This window comes from Drosophila hydei, unplaced genomic scaffold (assembly GCF_003285905.1).
Source record: "Drosophila hydei strain 15085-1641.00,03,60 unplaced genomic scaffold, DhydRS2 tig00008121-arrow-pilon, whole genome shotgun sequence".
Taxonomy (NCBI): Eukaryota; Metazoa; Arthropoda; class Insecta; order Diptera; family Drosophilidae; genus Drosophila; species Drosophila hydei.
Genome location: NW_022045832.1, coordinates 2,655,232 through 2,668,632, shown reverse-complemented (window position 1 = coordinate 2,668,632; position 13,401 = coordinate 2,655,232). Strand labels below are relative to the sequence as shown.

The 13,401-nt window shown below is 44.5% G+C and overlaps 3 protein-coding genes across 5 annotated transcripts; 2 read left to right on the top strand and 1 right to left on the bottom strand.

The window, feature by feature from the left end:
- Window positions 1-843: 843 nt before the first annotated feature.
- LOC111593272 lies at window positions 844-2,293 on the bottom strand. Its single transcript, XM_023305943.2, has one exon. The coding sequence runs from the start codon at window positions 1,739-1,741 to the stop codon at window positions 935-937; it is 807 nt and encodes a 268-aa protein (XP_023161711.2). The 5' UTR covers window positions 1,742-2,293; the 3' UTR covers window positions 844-934.
- A 150-nt stretch (window positions 2,294-2,443) lies between these two features.
- On the top strand, window positions 2,444-3,709 carry LOC111593249. 2 transcript variants are annotated; one of them, XM_030224925.1, is made up of 3 exons: window positions 2,444-2,458; window positions 2,539-3,369; window positions 3,575-3,709. In XM_030224925.1, exons 2-3 carry the CDS (start codon window positions 2,608-2,610, stop codon window positions 3,614-3,616), a joined length of 804 nt encoding a protein of 267 aa, XP_030080785.1. In that variant the 5' UTR covers window positions 2,444-2,458; window positions 2,539-2,607; the 3' UTR covers window positions 3,617-3,709. The 2 variants fall into 2 exon arrangements, with proteins under 2 accessions (XP_030080785.1, XP_030080786.1); XM_030224926.1 differs by lacking the exon at window positions 2,444-2,458 and having other exon boundaries at window positions 2,461-3,369; window positions 3,455-3,709.
- Window positions 3,710-3,791: 82 nt separating this feature from the next.
- Window positions 3,792-12,914, top strand: LOC111593250 (methionine--tRNA ligase, mitochondrial). 2 transcript variants are annotated; one of them, XM_023305908.2, is made up of 6 exons: window positions 3,792-3,983; window positions 4,051-4,331; window positions 4,389-4,811; window positions 4,881-5,145; window positions 11,964-12,161; window positions 12,347-12,909. In XM_023305908.2, exons 1-6 carry the CDS (start codon window positions 3,890-3,892, stop codon window positions 12,823-12,825), a joined length of 1,740 nt encoding a protein of 579 aa, XP_023161676.2. In that variant the 5' UTR covers window positions 3,792-3,889; the 3' UTR covers window positions 12,826-12,909. The 2 variants fall into 2 exon arrangements, with proteins under 2 accessions (XP_023161676.2, XP_023161677.2); XM_023305909.2 differs by lacking the exon at window positions 3,792-3,983 and having other exon boundaries at window positions 4,196-4,331; window positions 4,394-4,811; window positions 12,347-12,914.
- Window positions 12,915-13,401: the final 487 nt, after the last annotated feature.

Genomic DNA, 13,401 nt, shown 5'->3' with positions numbered 1-13,401 from the left:
CAATACACCACACACCACACACCACAAACACGCATACACATGAGTATGTTAGTATTGGCTAAACAAAAAGTAACTAAGCATCACCTTTGAAATTATTTTGTGAACAGAAAACACTAATGTAATTGTAAAGAAGCGATACACAAACGCATATTTATGCTATAATTTTGAGGCACGCACGTATTCGTGCTTTTAATTTATGTATCTCTTATCCATTTGTAATGTTTTGAATTGTGTCTATGTAAATTCTTATAAATCGTTTGTAATCGCTTAAAAACAAAAGATTGTGTTCTAAATTTATAATTAGTTTAAATATGTAAAATTGTTTTTTTTTTGCGTAACATCAGCCTCTTATTGCCGGCTTCTACAAGTAAACCTTAATTGATAAGCAGCTCCCTTGTATTCTATTAGTTGTAATATGTATTGATTCGGTTAAGCCTACGTTTAGCTCGTTTTATATTTGTATTTTTGTCGAAAGTCGGCTTGAGAAATTCAACCACATTATCTATATAACTTACATAGTTCGGTTCGGAATCATACGAAAGCTAGCAAGCAAACGAATGTACAGGCAAAGTTCCGCAGCATTTTTGGCAGCCATTCAGACGCGGGCACTTTTTGTCCGACGTCAAGGAATTTTATATTTTTATTCCCTAAAGAAAAAAGTTTAATAAACTACAGAATAAATTATTTTAAACAATGTGCTTTTCTCTTTTCTGGCATTTCGAAAATATAGATGTGTATATGAGGGTCACCCAGTGAAGTGGGCGTGGCCGATCGGGAAAAACTGTGTTCCATGTTGAGGCAGCTTGAGGCATGCCAATAGGAGGAGAATAAAAGATGTGATCAAGGGATTACATTGTTTCTTATTATACAGATTGATCAGTACAAAAATATAGATATATTTATATATATATATACAAGTATGCTTAAATGATACTCATTGGACGTGGTCAACTCGCTGCCTTGCCTCGTTGGCCGCGCATAACGCTGAGTGGGCCGCCTTCTTGGTTTTGGCATAGTCGTTACGGGCCTCACTCAGTTGGCGTAGCAGAATGGCCACGCGCTTTTGGGCAGCTTGGAGAAGGCTGGTCTTGTCCGCCATGGAATGCTGGCAGGCGGCGGAGACCTGCTTTGCGCTATCGAAATTCTCTTTGGCCAGCTTAAGCCCAGCAATAAGCAGCTTCATCTCTTCTTGAGACTGTCGGTGTGCTTTGAGTGCCAACTCGATGTTGGCCTCAGCTGAGTTCAGCTCCATAGACTCTTCCTGCACTATCACCTCGGCCTCACGCACCTCCATCTCCAGCTGTTTGAGCGCCTGCCGTTTGCCCGCTAGCACAGCCTCTGCAGCTCTGGCAGCTGCGGACGCCTTTTCCGAATACTCGATCTTAATCCGGTCGGATGCCTCCTTCACCGCAACAGCCATATGATCGTTCGCCTGCTTGGCCTCTATCGCTGCTTTCATCGCTATGCCCATGCCGTAGGACTTCGAGTTGATCCTTCTGCCTTTAGGTACTTGCGGCGCTCTAGCGCGATCATTATCACAGCTTGACTGATCGCCCTCCCCAACGTCTTGAAATCTTCCTCTGTCAACGACGACTTTGCTGTTGTGGTTTAACAGCCGCCTAGCTCGACCCTGATGCGCTGCTCTGTACAGATCCCGGCGAGATGAGTAGCCCCAAGCGAATTCTATTTGTGTAACACACCACAATATAATGAACCACATGATTTGAAAGTATAGTCGCATTTTCCTTACTAAAAAAGATTTAACTTTCACAGTTTTGAAACATAGTACCACTTGACAGCTGCTTCCTATAATAATAAATGTGCAAAGGACAGAACAATGCTCTCAATTGTGGTCAGTTGGAGAAACTCAGGTGCCCGAAGATTGCAAGCAACCCAAGACTTGTCGTGACCGATCCCAAAACCAAAGCCACAAATAAAAATAAAAACAAATCATGGATCAACTGGAGACGGAGCATAGCGAAGCCTATCGTTCGTGATGTAAGTAACTCCCTACTGAATATGCCGGCCAACTATGCAACCAGCGAAGCGAAAAACTAGCTCGGAACAGGTGCAGCCATCCATCGTATCAGGCGGAGCACAGCAGCTGGCGCATCTGCTGGAAGCGGCTAAGCATCGAGTGGAGAGTTGAGCTTGGCCAAACAAAAAGCGCATAGGAATCGACGAAGAGTCGGACAACCACAATCCTCTTCTCCTTGATGATTTATCTCAATGAACACGTTCTATGTATTTTTATCTATAATCACCCAATGCCTCTAAAATACAGACTGATTTCGTAAGCCTAATAATTTATAGAAGAAACTATAGCAGCAAGGCGTGTGGAGGCAGCGACTAAGTTTGAAAAATATCGTAAATTTCACCATACGATATGCGATATAAGACACATGATAAAATACGATCATCGATCGCTGAGAATTTGTGTAACTTTGTGAATAAAAAAGTACGTTAATATCGATTCAACTTTGATGCTGAACAGGAATACATAGACTTATAGATATGAGGATTTTTTGCTGTTCTCAGGCTTTAGGAACGTAGTCAATATAGCGCCATGTGTCGAAATGAGTTTGACTGGACTGAATTGCTAGGAATATGTTTTGTCGGACCGTGTTGCTGCTGTTGCTTCTTTTGCTGCAGGCGATCACGAAGCTGGACAGCTACAGCTACGACGAGTCTGGTAAGAGGAATGGGCGAGAGGATGGCGATAAGGATGCAATGGGATGTTCGACGGACGGCCGTAACAAAAAGGTCGGCAATATGCTGGACAAAAGTGACCCCCAGACGAAGGCGTCGAATATTGCGCAGAAGGCGGCGCAGGAGGCGAGAGCAGCTAGCGATGCCCAAATGTCCGCCGCAGAGGCAGCTGCCACGCAGGTGAAGCAGGAGCTTGCCGAGAGGGCGGCGCAATCAGCGCGTGCCGCCGAGGCGGCACTGGCCGGGAAACAGCAGATCGTGGAGCAACTGCAAGACGAAATGTGCGAAGCGGACGCCGTTGTCACGGAGATAACCTCATCCCTACAGAGCACACAGGCTAATGCCAACACCGCAGCAGAAGCTGTCGCCGAGGCGCAAGCTCAGCTCAGTCAGTTGAAACGTTTGGTAGCCTCGTCTACGGCGAATCTAGTCAATATCCAGAATGTGGCAAACGGTGCTCAGCTGGAGTTGGCTGAGAAAACGCAGCTCTTGGAGGCTGCCAAAAATCGTGTGCAGAATTTGAATCGCCAACTCACGGAGGCCAGCCAGGACTGTGAGAAGACGAAGAAAGCTGCATACAAAGCCGCCTGTGCGGCAGTCGAGGCCAAGCAGAAGGCTTCCAGAAGTCGTCGGATGAGCGCTCGTTGGCATCAGCCAAAGGTAATGTAACTGTATTTATTCTCCATTATTCTCTTCTCTTTATTCTCTTCGTTTTTTATTTGGCATTTGTTTATTTCATTTTTAGTTTTAAATTTAAATTTCATGTTACATTTCCCATTTGGGATTTTTGTTCAACTATACATTTCCCCTGTGGTGAATTACTGGCAGCGCTGTTAAATAACATTTATCTACCTGCTATAAACAGCGAAACAATTTATTGATGCGCGCTGTGAACAATTCTCAGTAAAATTGGCATACTGAAACGAACAAATTTATAAGCATAGTCAAGTACGCAATGCTATTACATATATATTTTGTATATATGCGAAATAAATACTACAACTGCACTTGCATTATTTCACTTTTAAATCTGCCAGTGCTGCCCACTAATGTCTGGTGGCTCAATTTAGCGATGGGCAGCACTGCCAAATCAGCTGGTCGTAACCAAACCAGCCGGCGAATTGTTATGTTAGTTTATTTAATAAAATCATAAATTTATAAGCTAAATGCTTATTTTAAAATGTTATTTAGTAAAATAAGGCATATACAATTACTTGGAGTGCGTTGCAGAAGCTCCCATTATGTTACAACACCTATATTCTACGTTAATGCAGGTATGTGTGAGGCGCGTGGATATTGAATAAGAGTTTAGGCGGAATTAAACCGTATTCTTTCGAGCAGCTCCACACATTGGACATCTTTACTCTGCAGTCATAGCCGACGCACATTGCCGTTATCAGCGACTGCGCTATCCGGACACTGAAGTGCGCCTCTGCACCGGCACAGATGAGCACGGCACAAAGATTCAACAGGCGGCAGCTGCGCACAAGGTGCCCGTGGGGCAGTACTGCGATGAGATTTCGTCGCGCTATCGCGAAGTGTTCGAGGCGGCGCGTATAGAATACGATGATTTCATACGCACCACCGAGCAGCGACACAAACTGGCTGTGTCTCACTTCTGGGTTGGTTGAGTCCGTGGCTAACTGTTAGTTCACTGATCAGTTTTGCATCCTCCACAGCACAGACTGCAATCGCGTGGTCACATTTATTCGGCGGCATACAGCGGCTGGTACTGTGTATCTGATGAGACTTTTCTGACCGACTCACAGCTGCGCTTAGACGAGACCAATGAAACACGCTACTCCTTGGAGTCTGGTCATCCCGTCGAGTGGACTGAGGAGACGAACTACATGTTTCGGTTATCCCAATTTCAGGATGATGTGCGTCACTGGGTTAAGCAGGAAGCACGCATCCGCCCTGCCAAATTTGAAAAGATTTTGCTCGACACGCTAAGCGAACCGCTGCCCGACGTGTCCGTCTCCCGTCCAGCGAATCGTGTGCATTGGGCCATACCCGTGCCGAATGACGAAACGCAAACGGTCTACGTTTGGTTAGATGCTCTCATTAATTATCTCAGCTCCCTCGGCTATCCTAATGAGCAGGTAAGCACAACTATCAAAGCCAATCCTAAACGTATTGCTGACTAAATGTTGTCTTTTACCTTTATCTAGTATCTAGCTCAATGGCCGCCAGCGCAGCAAGTCATTGGCAAGGACATACTCAAGTTCCACGGCATCTATTGGCCCGCCTTTTTAATGGCCGCTGGCCTGGAGCCGCCACGGCAGCTGCATGTGCACTCGCACTGGACTGTCGATGGTCAGAAGATGTCCAAGAGCAAGCACAATGTCGTAGACCCCGTAGAGGCAGCCAAACAGTATACTATGGAAGGCTTGCGTTACTTTCTGCTGCGCGAAGGCGTGGCACACAGCGATGGCAGTAAGTAAAAACGACGCACACAACCTTCTGAGCTGTGCAAGTTAATGCAATGTGTCAAGCAGAATGACCAAAACCCACCCGCGGTTACTTTAAGAGTTTACTTTCCTCTATCAGCAGAGGAGAGCAGAGCATCTCCCTCTAGGGCTGGCACACTTACACATCTGTGCATGCAAATATGTCTGTTTGAATGAACCTGCTTCGTCACTTTGCTGATTTCGTTAGTTTTGCTTGTACCTTAGTTGAATTTGCATTTCAATTTTATGCCAAAGGAGGAAAAAACTTTTGGTTTGTTGCAGGCGCCATCGCTTCTGTTGCTGTTGCTGTTGCTGCCGACTTTTGTTTATTTGCCTGCAAAGTTTTTGTATCTTGAACTCGGTTTAAGATTTGCGCATTTGCATAAGAGCACCGCTGGCTAATTCTTGGGGCTGACTCCCACTCGAGATTGTGGCTGGCTGTCGAAAGTTTAGGGCAAGTTTATGCTAGATATGATTAGTTTGTCATTTGCCTCCACCGCACTTTAATATTTGCTCTTCGCTCAGCCGTAAAATTCGTTCAAGAGCAGACCCTGTGGCACAATGGATTGTGAAATGATTTTATAGTCGGATGCCGATCTCGAATCCAATGTCAACTTGTGCATGGATGCATGCCTGCCGTGCAGCACCATGAACAACTAATTTCATTTGTTTTGTTACCAAAGGGCCTGCCGGACACCTTTCAGCCGTCAGAGACACGCACAACATTTTGCTAAAGCAATTAACACGGCTCGACGCACTGCCAGAAGTCATCAAAGTCACTTTGAGTGCTGCTGTCGTTGCTGCTGCGTGCGTCGTCGTCGTCGACGTTGTTGTTGTTGTTTTGTCACGCCCACTTTTGATGCGATTTGATTGATTCCATAACCTTTTTGGTTTTCAATTTGCATAAATGGCCGCTGCTGAGGCTGAAGCTTAATGGCTTTTCGACTGCTTTGTTTGGCAGGAATTTAAATTTAATTTCAATTTTCAATTATTACCGACTTTGCCTTTCCGTTATGCTCGGCCACGCCCCCACCCCCACTTTTATTCAATTTACCTCCACAGTTTATGCTTGATGAATTTTTGTGTCGACTATGGACCAGCGGCGCTCCGTTCGGCTCCGGGTTATTTTTTGTTTGGCCTGTTGCCTTGCGGCTAATTTAATTGCATTTTTATTGCATTTTGCGCGCTTCTCGTTAATATTGCGCATATTCAAAAGAAAAGCAGCAAATTTGCTGCGCACTGCATACAAAATTCAATTAGGCCGCATTTGAGGTGCTTTTTTATATACTTTTTACCTTTATTCGATATTGGTTCTATGATTTGAGATGAGATTTGCTGCCCTCACTCGTCAACTATTGAATAATGTGGGGCACTGAGCAGGGGGCAAACATTTCCGCCTCATTTCAATAAGTTTTTGGATTGCGTTCGTTTATTCCCGGCGGCGCTGATTGGCGACATCCGCTTCCATCAGCTAACGGCATTTGAGCGTAGTTTTTATGACGAGGACACGCGTCAACAGCGGCGCAATCATCGTCCGCATTAGAGGCAACATCATTAAGTGCGCAACTTTTCATTACCAACAATTTAATTTTGAAATTCTGTCACTGCGGTCGCTGCATCAGTGCCGCCGGCTCACTTCCGTTCCGCCACTATTGAGCTGTCGTGACACTGGAACTGCATTTGGCGAAAGTGTCCGGGCGCCTGTTGACGGAGTACTCCAATATGCCGCCGGTCCCCCGTCAAGTTTTATGGAAATGAAAGAACACGCGCAAATAAAGAAAGCTCCACTGACGCAGCCCCCAAAGGCGTCATTCAGTTTAAATATCAAGCACTTGCACAACTATCTGAGGACCGAAGCACTTGCCCGCATTAAATTCTGTCCAACTCCATGGGAATAGCGCCTCAACAGCTTATAAATAAATATGATATGTGCTCAATGTCAGTTATCGTGTTACCTCTTGCAGCCAACCGTCTGATGATAGCTTGATAAAGTTGCTATTAAAATGCTCAAAATACTTAAATCTTTTAGGGCAGGATTTTATATCGAAATATATTTAGAAAGCAAAGTTACTTAATTCTGCGACAGTTAAAGAGAAAGGCATGCAGCTTTGCTAGTAGAGATAGACACGGTTTGGCTCTTTAAAATAGGTACAAAATTGTCAAAGTTAGCGGAGATATACGTGTTGCCTGGGGAATATAATAAATACTTCAAAATTTGACTGCAACGATAATAACTAATCTCTTGATTTCCGTTTGTCTGCATACTTTGCTTCAAAGCCATCGCTAAGAGCGAAATTAGACAGCTCTATAAAGTAAACTGAAGTAAATAGTAAAGAAAAAGTAGGAGAGTTACGATGTCATAAGGGCCTTAAGTAAATATATAACATAAATATTCCAGATGCAATAACCTGGGCTGCTTGAGTTAGACTCGCTGTGGGCGACGTTACATTTGGTGGGTGGCCTGGTCGGTTTGAAAGTGCTGAAATAGTTGATGTCGACACTTATCAGGTTGGCTTTGCCACGCCCTGGGGTCAGCCGAAATTCCGGCGGGCGGAGCTGCAAGTTTGACTGCGATGTAGTTTGCAAAAAATACTCAGCGACAGCGACATTGAGGCATGGATAGTCTGCTGCACGCAGCAGTGGCAGGCAGAAAAAAGGCCAAGAAGTTGGGTAGGTGACAGCGAAAAACATGCGACAAGTCATTTAAGCGATTTGCAGCGCCTGAAGTTGGCTAAAAGTAAAAAACAAAAACAAAAACGCGTAGGGTAAAAGCATTTTGTGTGTTATGGCCAACAAATGGAACAACATTTGTCTATGGGCCACCGACCCACATCTAGTGCGGCAGTCACGTGCTCCATTGTGCAACATGTGCAAAACTTTGTCGAAATTACGGCTGTTGTGGCGGCGAGTGCTGTTGCTGTTGCACCTGCCACTGCATGTGCCCCGAGGACTGAAATGCGCTGCATGTCGCCAGAAGCCAGCAACAAAGAGCTGCCGTTGTTGCCCCTGTTGCCGCTGTTGCCGGCTTAGCAATTTGTAGCTGCACACGTAAGCAGTTAGGAGCAACATGGCCCGGCCGGCAGACTGAGTTGGCTGGAGCGCGATTACGATTGTGATTGCGATGGCGATTGCGATTGTGATTACGATTGCCGTCGCTGCTGGGACACGTGTTGCGAGTCTCCTGGCTTGCTCCATCGCATTAAAAACTAACCTGCATCGGCATAATTGCTAGCCAAATGCTGTAAACTGGGCCAGCCAATGCCTAAGTGCATTTCGCATTTCGTGTTTCGTATTTCGTATTTCGTATTTCCAATCGCAGCTGCAATTGATTTGCAGCCGGCAATGCCATGGCCCTCACAATGCAATGCATAGAAAATCAAATGCTGCTCAACAGAAAATTCAATTGAATTCAATTCAACACTCGTTTAAGCAAATTGCATAAATTTTGCAATACTCATCATTCAAATGGGTATACCAGACTGTAGCATAATACTGTTCCAGTACGTGTGCTTGGTGCAGCTGCTGCTCTAAAGTTTAAGTGATACACTCAGAGATAAGGAAGGAACATCAGTGGGAAAGCAGGAGAGCGAGTGTGAGAGTGAGCGGAAGGGATAGAAAGAGTGGGAGAAGTGAAAGTGAGGGAGGTAAAAAGATACCAGCAGAGAGAGATCACTGGGAGAGAGACAAAGATATACGAGGGAGAGAGAGACAGAGAGACGGACAGATATACACTGTGACTGATAGAAAGATATAGACAGATACTTTCTATGAGTAAGAAACTTAAATACTCTCTCTGCAGACACATATTGTTACTGTCAGAGAGAGAGACAGAGAGAGAGAGACATAGAAATGGAGAGAGAGAGAAAGAGAGAGAGAGAGAAAGAGAGAGACTATCTACATACACTGTCTCTGAGAGAAATAGTCAGACGGATACTCTCTTTGAAGAAGAGAGAGACATGCACACACTTCCTCTGAGAGAAGGACACTAAATGATATTTTCCCTGAAGAAGAGAGGGACATACAGACAGCCACTCTTTCTGAAAGAGAGTGAGAGAGTCAGAGAGAATTCATGGGGAGGAGAGAAGCTGCAAAAGAATTGAGCCAAAAATATATAATATAAAATTCTGCTATTCCTGACAGATGAAAGTCGGGAGAAACAGTATGATATCAAGTGGCTGTCAGAGAGAGAGAGAGAGAGAGAGAGAGAGAGAGAGAGAGAGAGAGAGAGAGAGAGAGAGAGAGCGAGAGAGCGAGATAGAATGAAATACTACAAGAAACATACAGTCTGTCTGTACAGGGTATCAAGAGTCAAGCCATTGGCTAGCCAACATTTATTCATTTGTTCCGCACCAAGAGCCATGTTGTATATATATGTATATGTATATAGAGTATTTATGCATGTGAATACACGCTCGTGTGCTTTGGCATTCAAATTCCGTAGGTTGGCAACTTGACTTTGGAGCAGAGTTCTGCAGTCAAAGGTTGAGCAGGCAGCGACAATACAATTGCATTAATGATGTGGAGCGCCCAGAAGCAGGCAACACTTTTGGCAGCTGCAGCTGCATGGCCAAAAAAAACACTGTTTACAGATGGGGAAACACCCACCACCCACCTTCGTTAGTGTAGGTGTAATGCATATGCATTTCTTGTTATTGTTGTTTTTGGAACACACGACAGCTGCTCACCTTCCGGTGGCTGGGCTCAAGTTCTTGACATGGAAATGCAATTCCCTGTACTGTACAACCACATCGAGTTTTATGCATACTTGAATAACAAGTGCCATTGTTTTTACAGCTGTGGTGGCAGCTTAGAACTCGAGTGCGCTGCACGCAGTTGCCCCGCTTGAAATGGCTACACCTAATTAGCACTGAAATTTGTTTGCATTGAAAAAGCCAATGTCAATCAATTGACGCAGCAACTGTCCGCATGCCAGGTGCAATTCATGCAATCGCTACGTCCACTGCGCCAAATTTGTAATTACCTATAACAACAGTTGCCAATCCGACAACTACAACGACAAACAACAACTGCGCGTTGCTGCAACGACAATGCCCAAAATTATGCAATGGCCAACTTTGATTGGCGGCCATTGTTCGTGCTGTGCTGTGACCTACGAGCGCGTCTGCCGCATGGAAATCAAATTTCATGTATTTTAATTAACGCCCCATGCGAAATCCAAAGTTATCAGTTGGCCCCCAGCCTGCAGCTAGCAGCCAGTGGCCAGCTGTCAGTGCAAGTTTTGCTTAAGCGAATCTGATGCTTTTGCCCAGATAATGATTTCGGTTATTATGAGCATCGCTAATTGGGATTTAAACGTAACTAATATGGTCGCTTTCAGTGAACAGGTGAGCATTGCCGAAACACTGCTAATTGCTATCAATTTCATTATTTGGGCTGTTCGCCTTTGCTAATCTATATGGCTGCTATCGAAAATATCACAATAAATCAGAGTCAGAATTGTTCAAATTTAAAAGCTTTGAATATTGAATATTCATTAAACAATTATTTAAACTTTTCTCTCACTCTCATTCGTTATGTATGGAATATCACATGCCTCTATGGACTTCGCTTTATGGTTGCCTTGCTGCAATCTATGCATTGTTATTCCGGCATTAGCATATCGAATGTTGCTGCTGAATTCACTTTTTGGATCCTCATTAATACTGGTTGCTACGGCGGCTGTTTTTTACCCTTTTCATCAAACTGCGTTGCTTTCGGATTTATGCTGCGCAACTGAGTTGAAATTTCGGCAACATTTGCAAATTATTTTTTTTAAATTAAGCTGAAAGAAAAAATAGACTTCTTGCAGAGTTATTTTATTATTGAGTTGAAAATGAAATGAAGTGATTTGGAAACCGTGATGGGCATATCCTCTTGATCTTATTGCGTCGTTTTCTGTGGCTGTTTCTTCTGGTTAGTTTGTTAGGAAGGGAGAACAGTTTGTAGGCATATGTTGTTGTATAGGCAACACTCAGCAGCTCTGAGACCTCTAATACATGTATTTTGTTTGGGTGGCATTCTGTATTCGAATAGCTGCATATTTATAATAACTTAAACAGCTGCCACCAAATAGTTATAGCAAATAGTATCACTCTTGTTGTGTCAAGCTGTATCAGCTTAGATAACTAGTCAAAATGATATTCGTAAAGCCAAGTCATTTAAAGCAAGTATTCTACAATTTTTATTTATTTATTTAATCTATTTATCTATCTCTGTTTTAATTAACTTATAATCAAATCCATTACGGTTCGTTACCTGTACTAGTATTAGTTATACATTGATCCAGCTTCATTTCAAATCGCGCCCTTGAACGACTTAAAACGACTTAAAATATTTGTCGCAGATTTGAGAAATGCGATGTTTCAAGCTAAATTGTTAGAGCTGTGGCAACATTTGTAAACTTCTAGCTGTACATAAGAATATGTATGTATGTATGTATGTATATGTAAGTATGTAAGTGTCTGTGGCCACCCCTTCGCTTAGTGATTCGCATACATATTTATTGCCCTTGTCGTATTTGCTTTAGCATGAGTTTATCTCTCGAACAACCTTTGAGCGTGGCAGACAACATTATTCTGTTTTGGCATTTGTTGTTGCTATAATCTGCTTAATGGAGAACAAGTTTAACAGCAGAGGCCATGTTGCCGGCAGTTAAAAGCTAAATGGTTGGCCATTGGAGCTTAGCTAGCAGTCGATAAGGGAACATCAATCATACGCCCAGTTTGATTTCCGAGCATTATGTGCTCCAACAAGGCTGCATGGAGAGGCTTTGCTGATGCTACGAAACTGTTTAAACCGTTGCAGATTTCAGTCACGTGAAGGCGCTGCGCATTTTAAACTCGGAGCTGGCAGACACTTTGGGCAATTTGTTGTCGCGTGCCTGTGCCAAGTCGCTAAACCCACATCAAATGTATCCGGAGCCGCATGTGGAGCACTTGTCGCAGCTGCTGCAGCACTTGGATGCTGCCAAACGGCTGCAGGAGACGCTCTTCCACCTGGCTGGTAAGTCAGCTTGTTTGTCATTTTAATATTTAAGCAGCCGCTCCGCAGTGGCTGAGTGAAGTTTGTTGCCGGGATGTCGCTGGCAAGCACACTTCCGGGCAATAACTATGCGAGAAGTGCACTTGAGAGTGCGGCCAGCCAGAAAGCAGCGAAGTAATGCCCTCCATTTCCATTTGCATTTACAGGGCGCTGCGAGCAGCACTACGAAGGCAATCACTTCCACTTGGTGGCGGACACGGCCATCGCAGCGTTGCATGCGGCTAACAATTTCTTTGAGTGCGCCAAGCCCTGGGAGCTGAAGGCTGGCGGCAGCTCACCCAATGCACAACGCCTCCAGACAATAATCAGCATGACAATGGACGCGTTGCGGCTTTGCGGCATTGTGCTACAGCCAATGATGCCGCAGCTGACCAGCCGCCTGCTCGATAAGCTAAACGTGCCCATTTCACAGCGCAGCTGGCGCCATTTGAGCGAGAGCTTCGCCACTGCCAGTCCAGGCAACGGGCCTAAGAATCACCAGCTGGATGAGCAGAGCAGTGCACGTCTATTTCAACGAATTGTAGAGCAACCGGATAAACCAACCGAGCAGCGAGCACAGTCTCAGACGCAATCCAAGCGAAGTAAATCCAAGAAAGAGCGCAAGACATCGGCGACCATGTCTTGAGTTAGCCTGGCACGTAGCTGTAATAAACTGTAGCCAAGCTCGAGTAGTTCAACTCGACTCTTAACTCTCCACTGAATATATTCATTTGGTTTCGCAGTGACATTTATGAATTGGGACTCGTGGCGCGCTGCGTATGCTTAATCTAAATAGCCAGCCCAAGTGGCCACAAATCAAACCCAAGCAGCGCGCAACTGAGTCCATTCCATTTACTGGCGACTGGCAAGGCTCCCGCTTGGCCCGACGCTCATTAAAATCCACTTAATTATGCGCCAAGAGCGGAACTCCGTTGTCCGATACAAGAATCTATCTTGTAGTCGCATTCCGGTCTCATATCAGCGGCATATTTTGTTATTTATTGCACATAATTGAGATTCGTTCAGGTGCTCGAGCCTTATTTATGGGCAGTTGGGCCAAGTGATAAAGCAGCTGCGCCGTTAATGATATAAGCTACAGGGGAAATGGTTTCATTTGCAGGTCTGCCAGCTACTTGGCTAGTCGCTGTGCCTATTAATATATTTTAATTTGCAAAAGCTGAGACTGAAACAAAAGACAATTAATAGAAAGTTGAGCCAAACG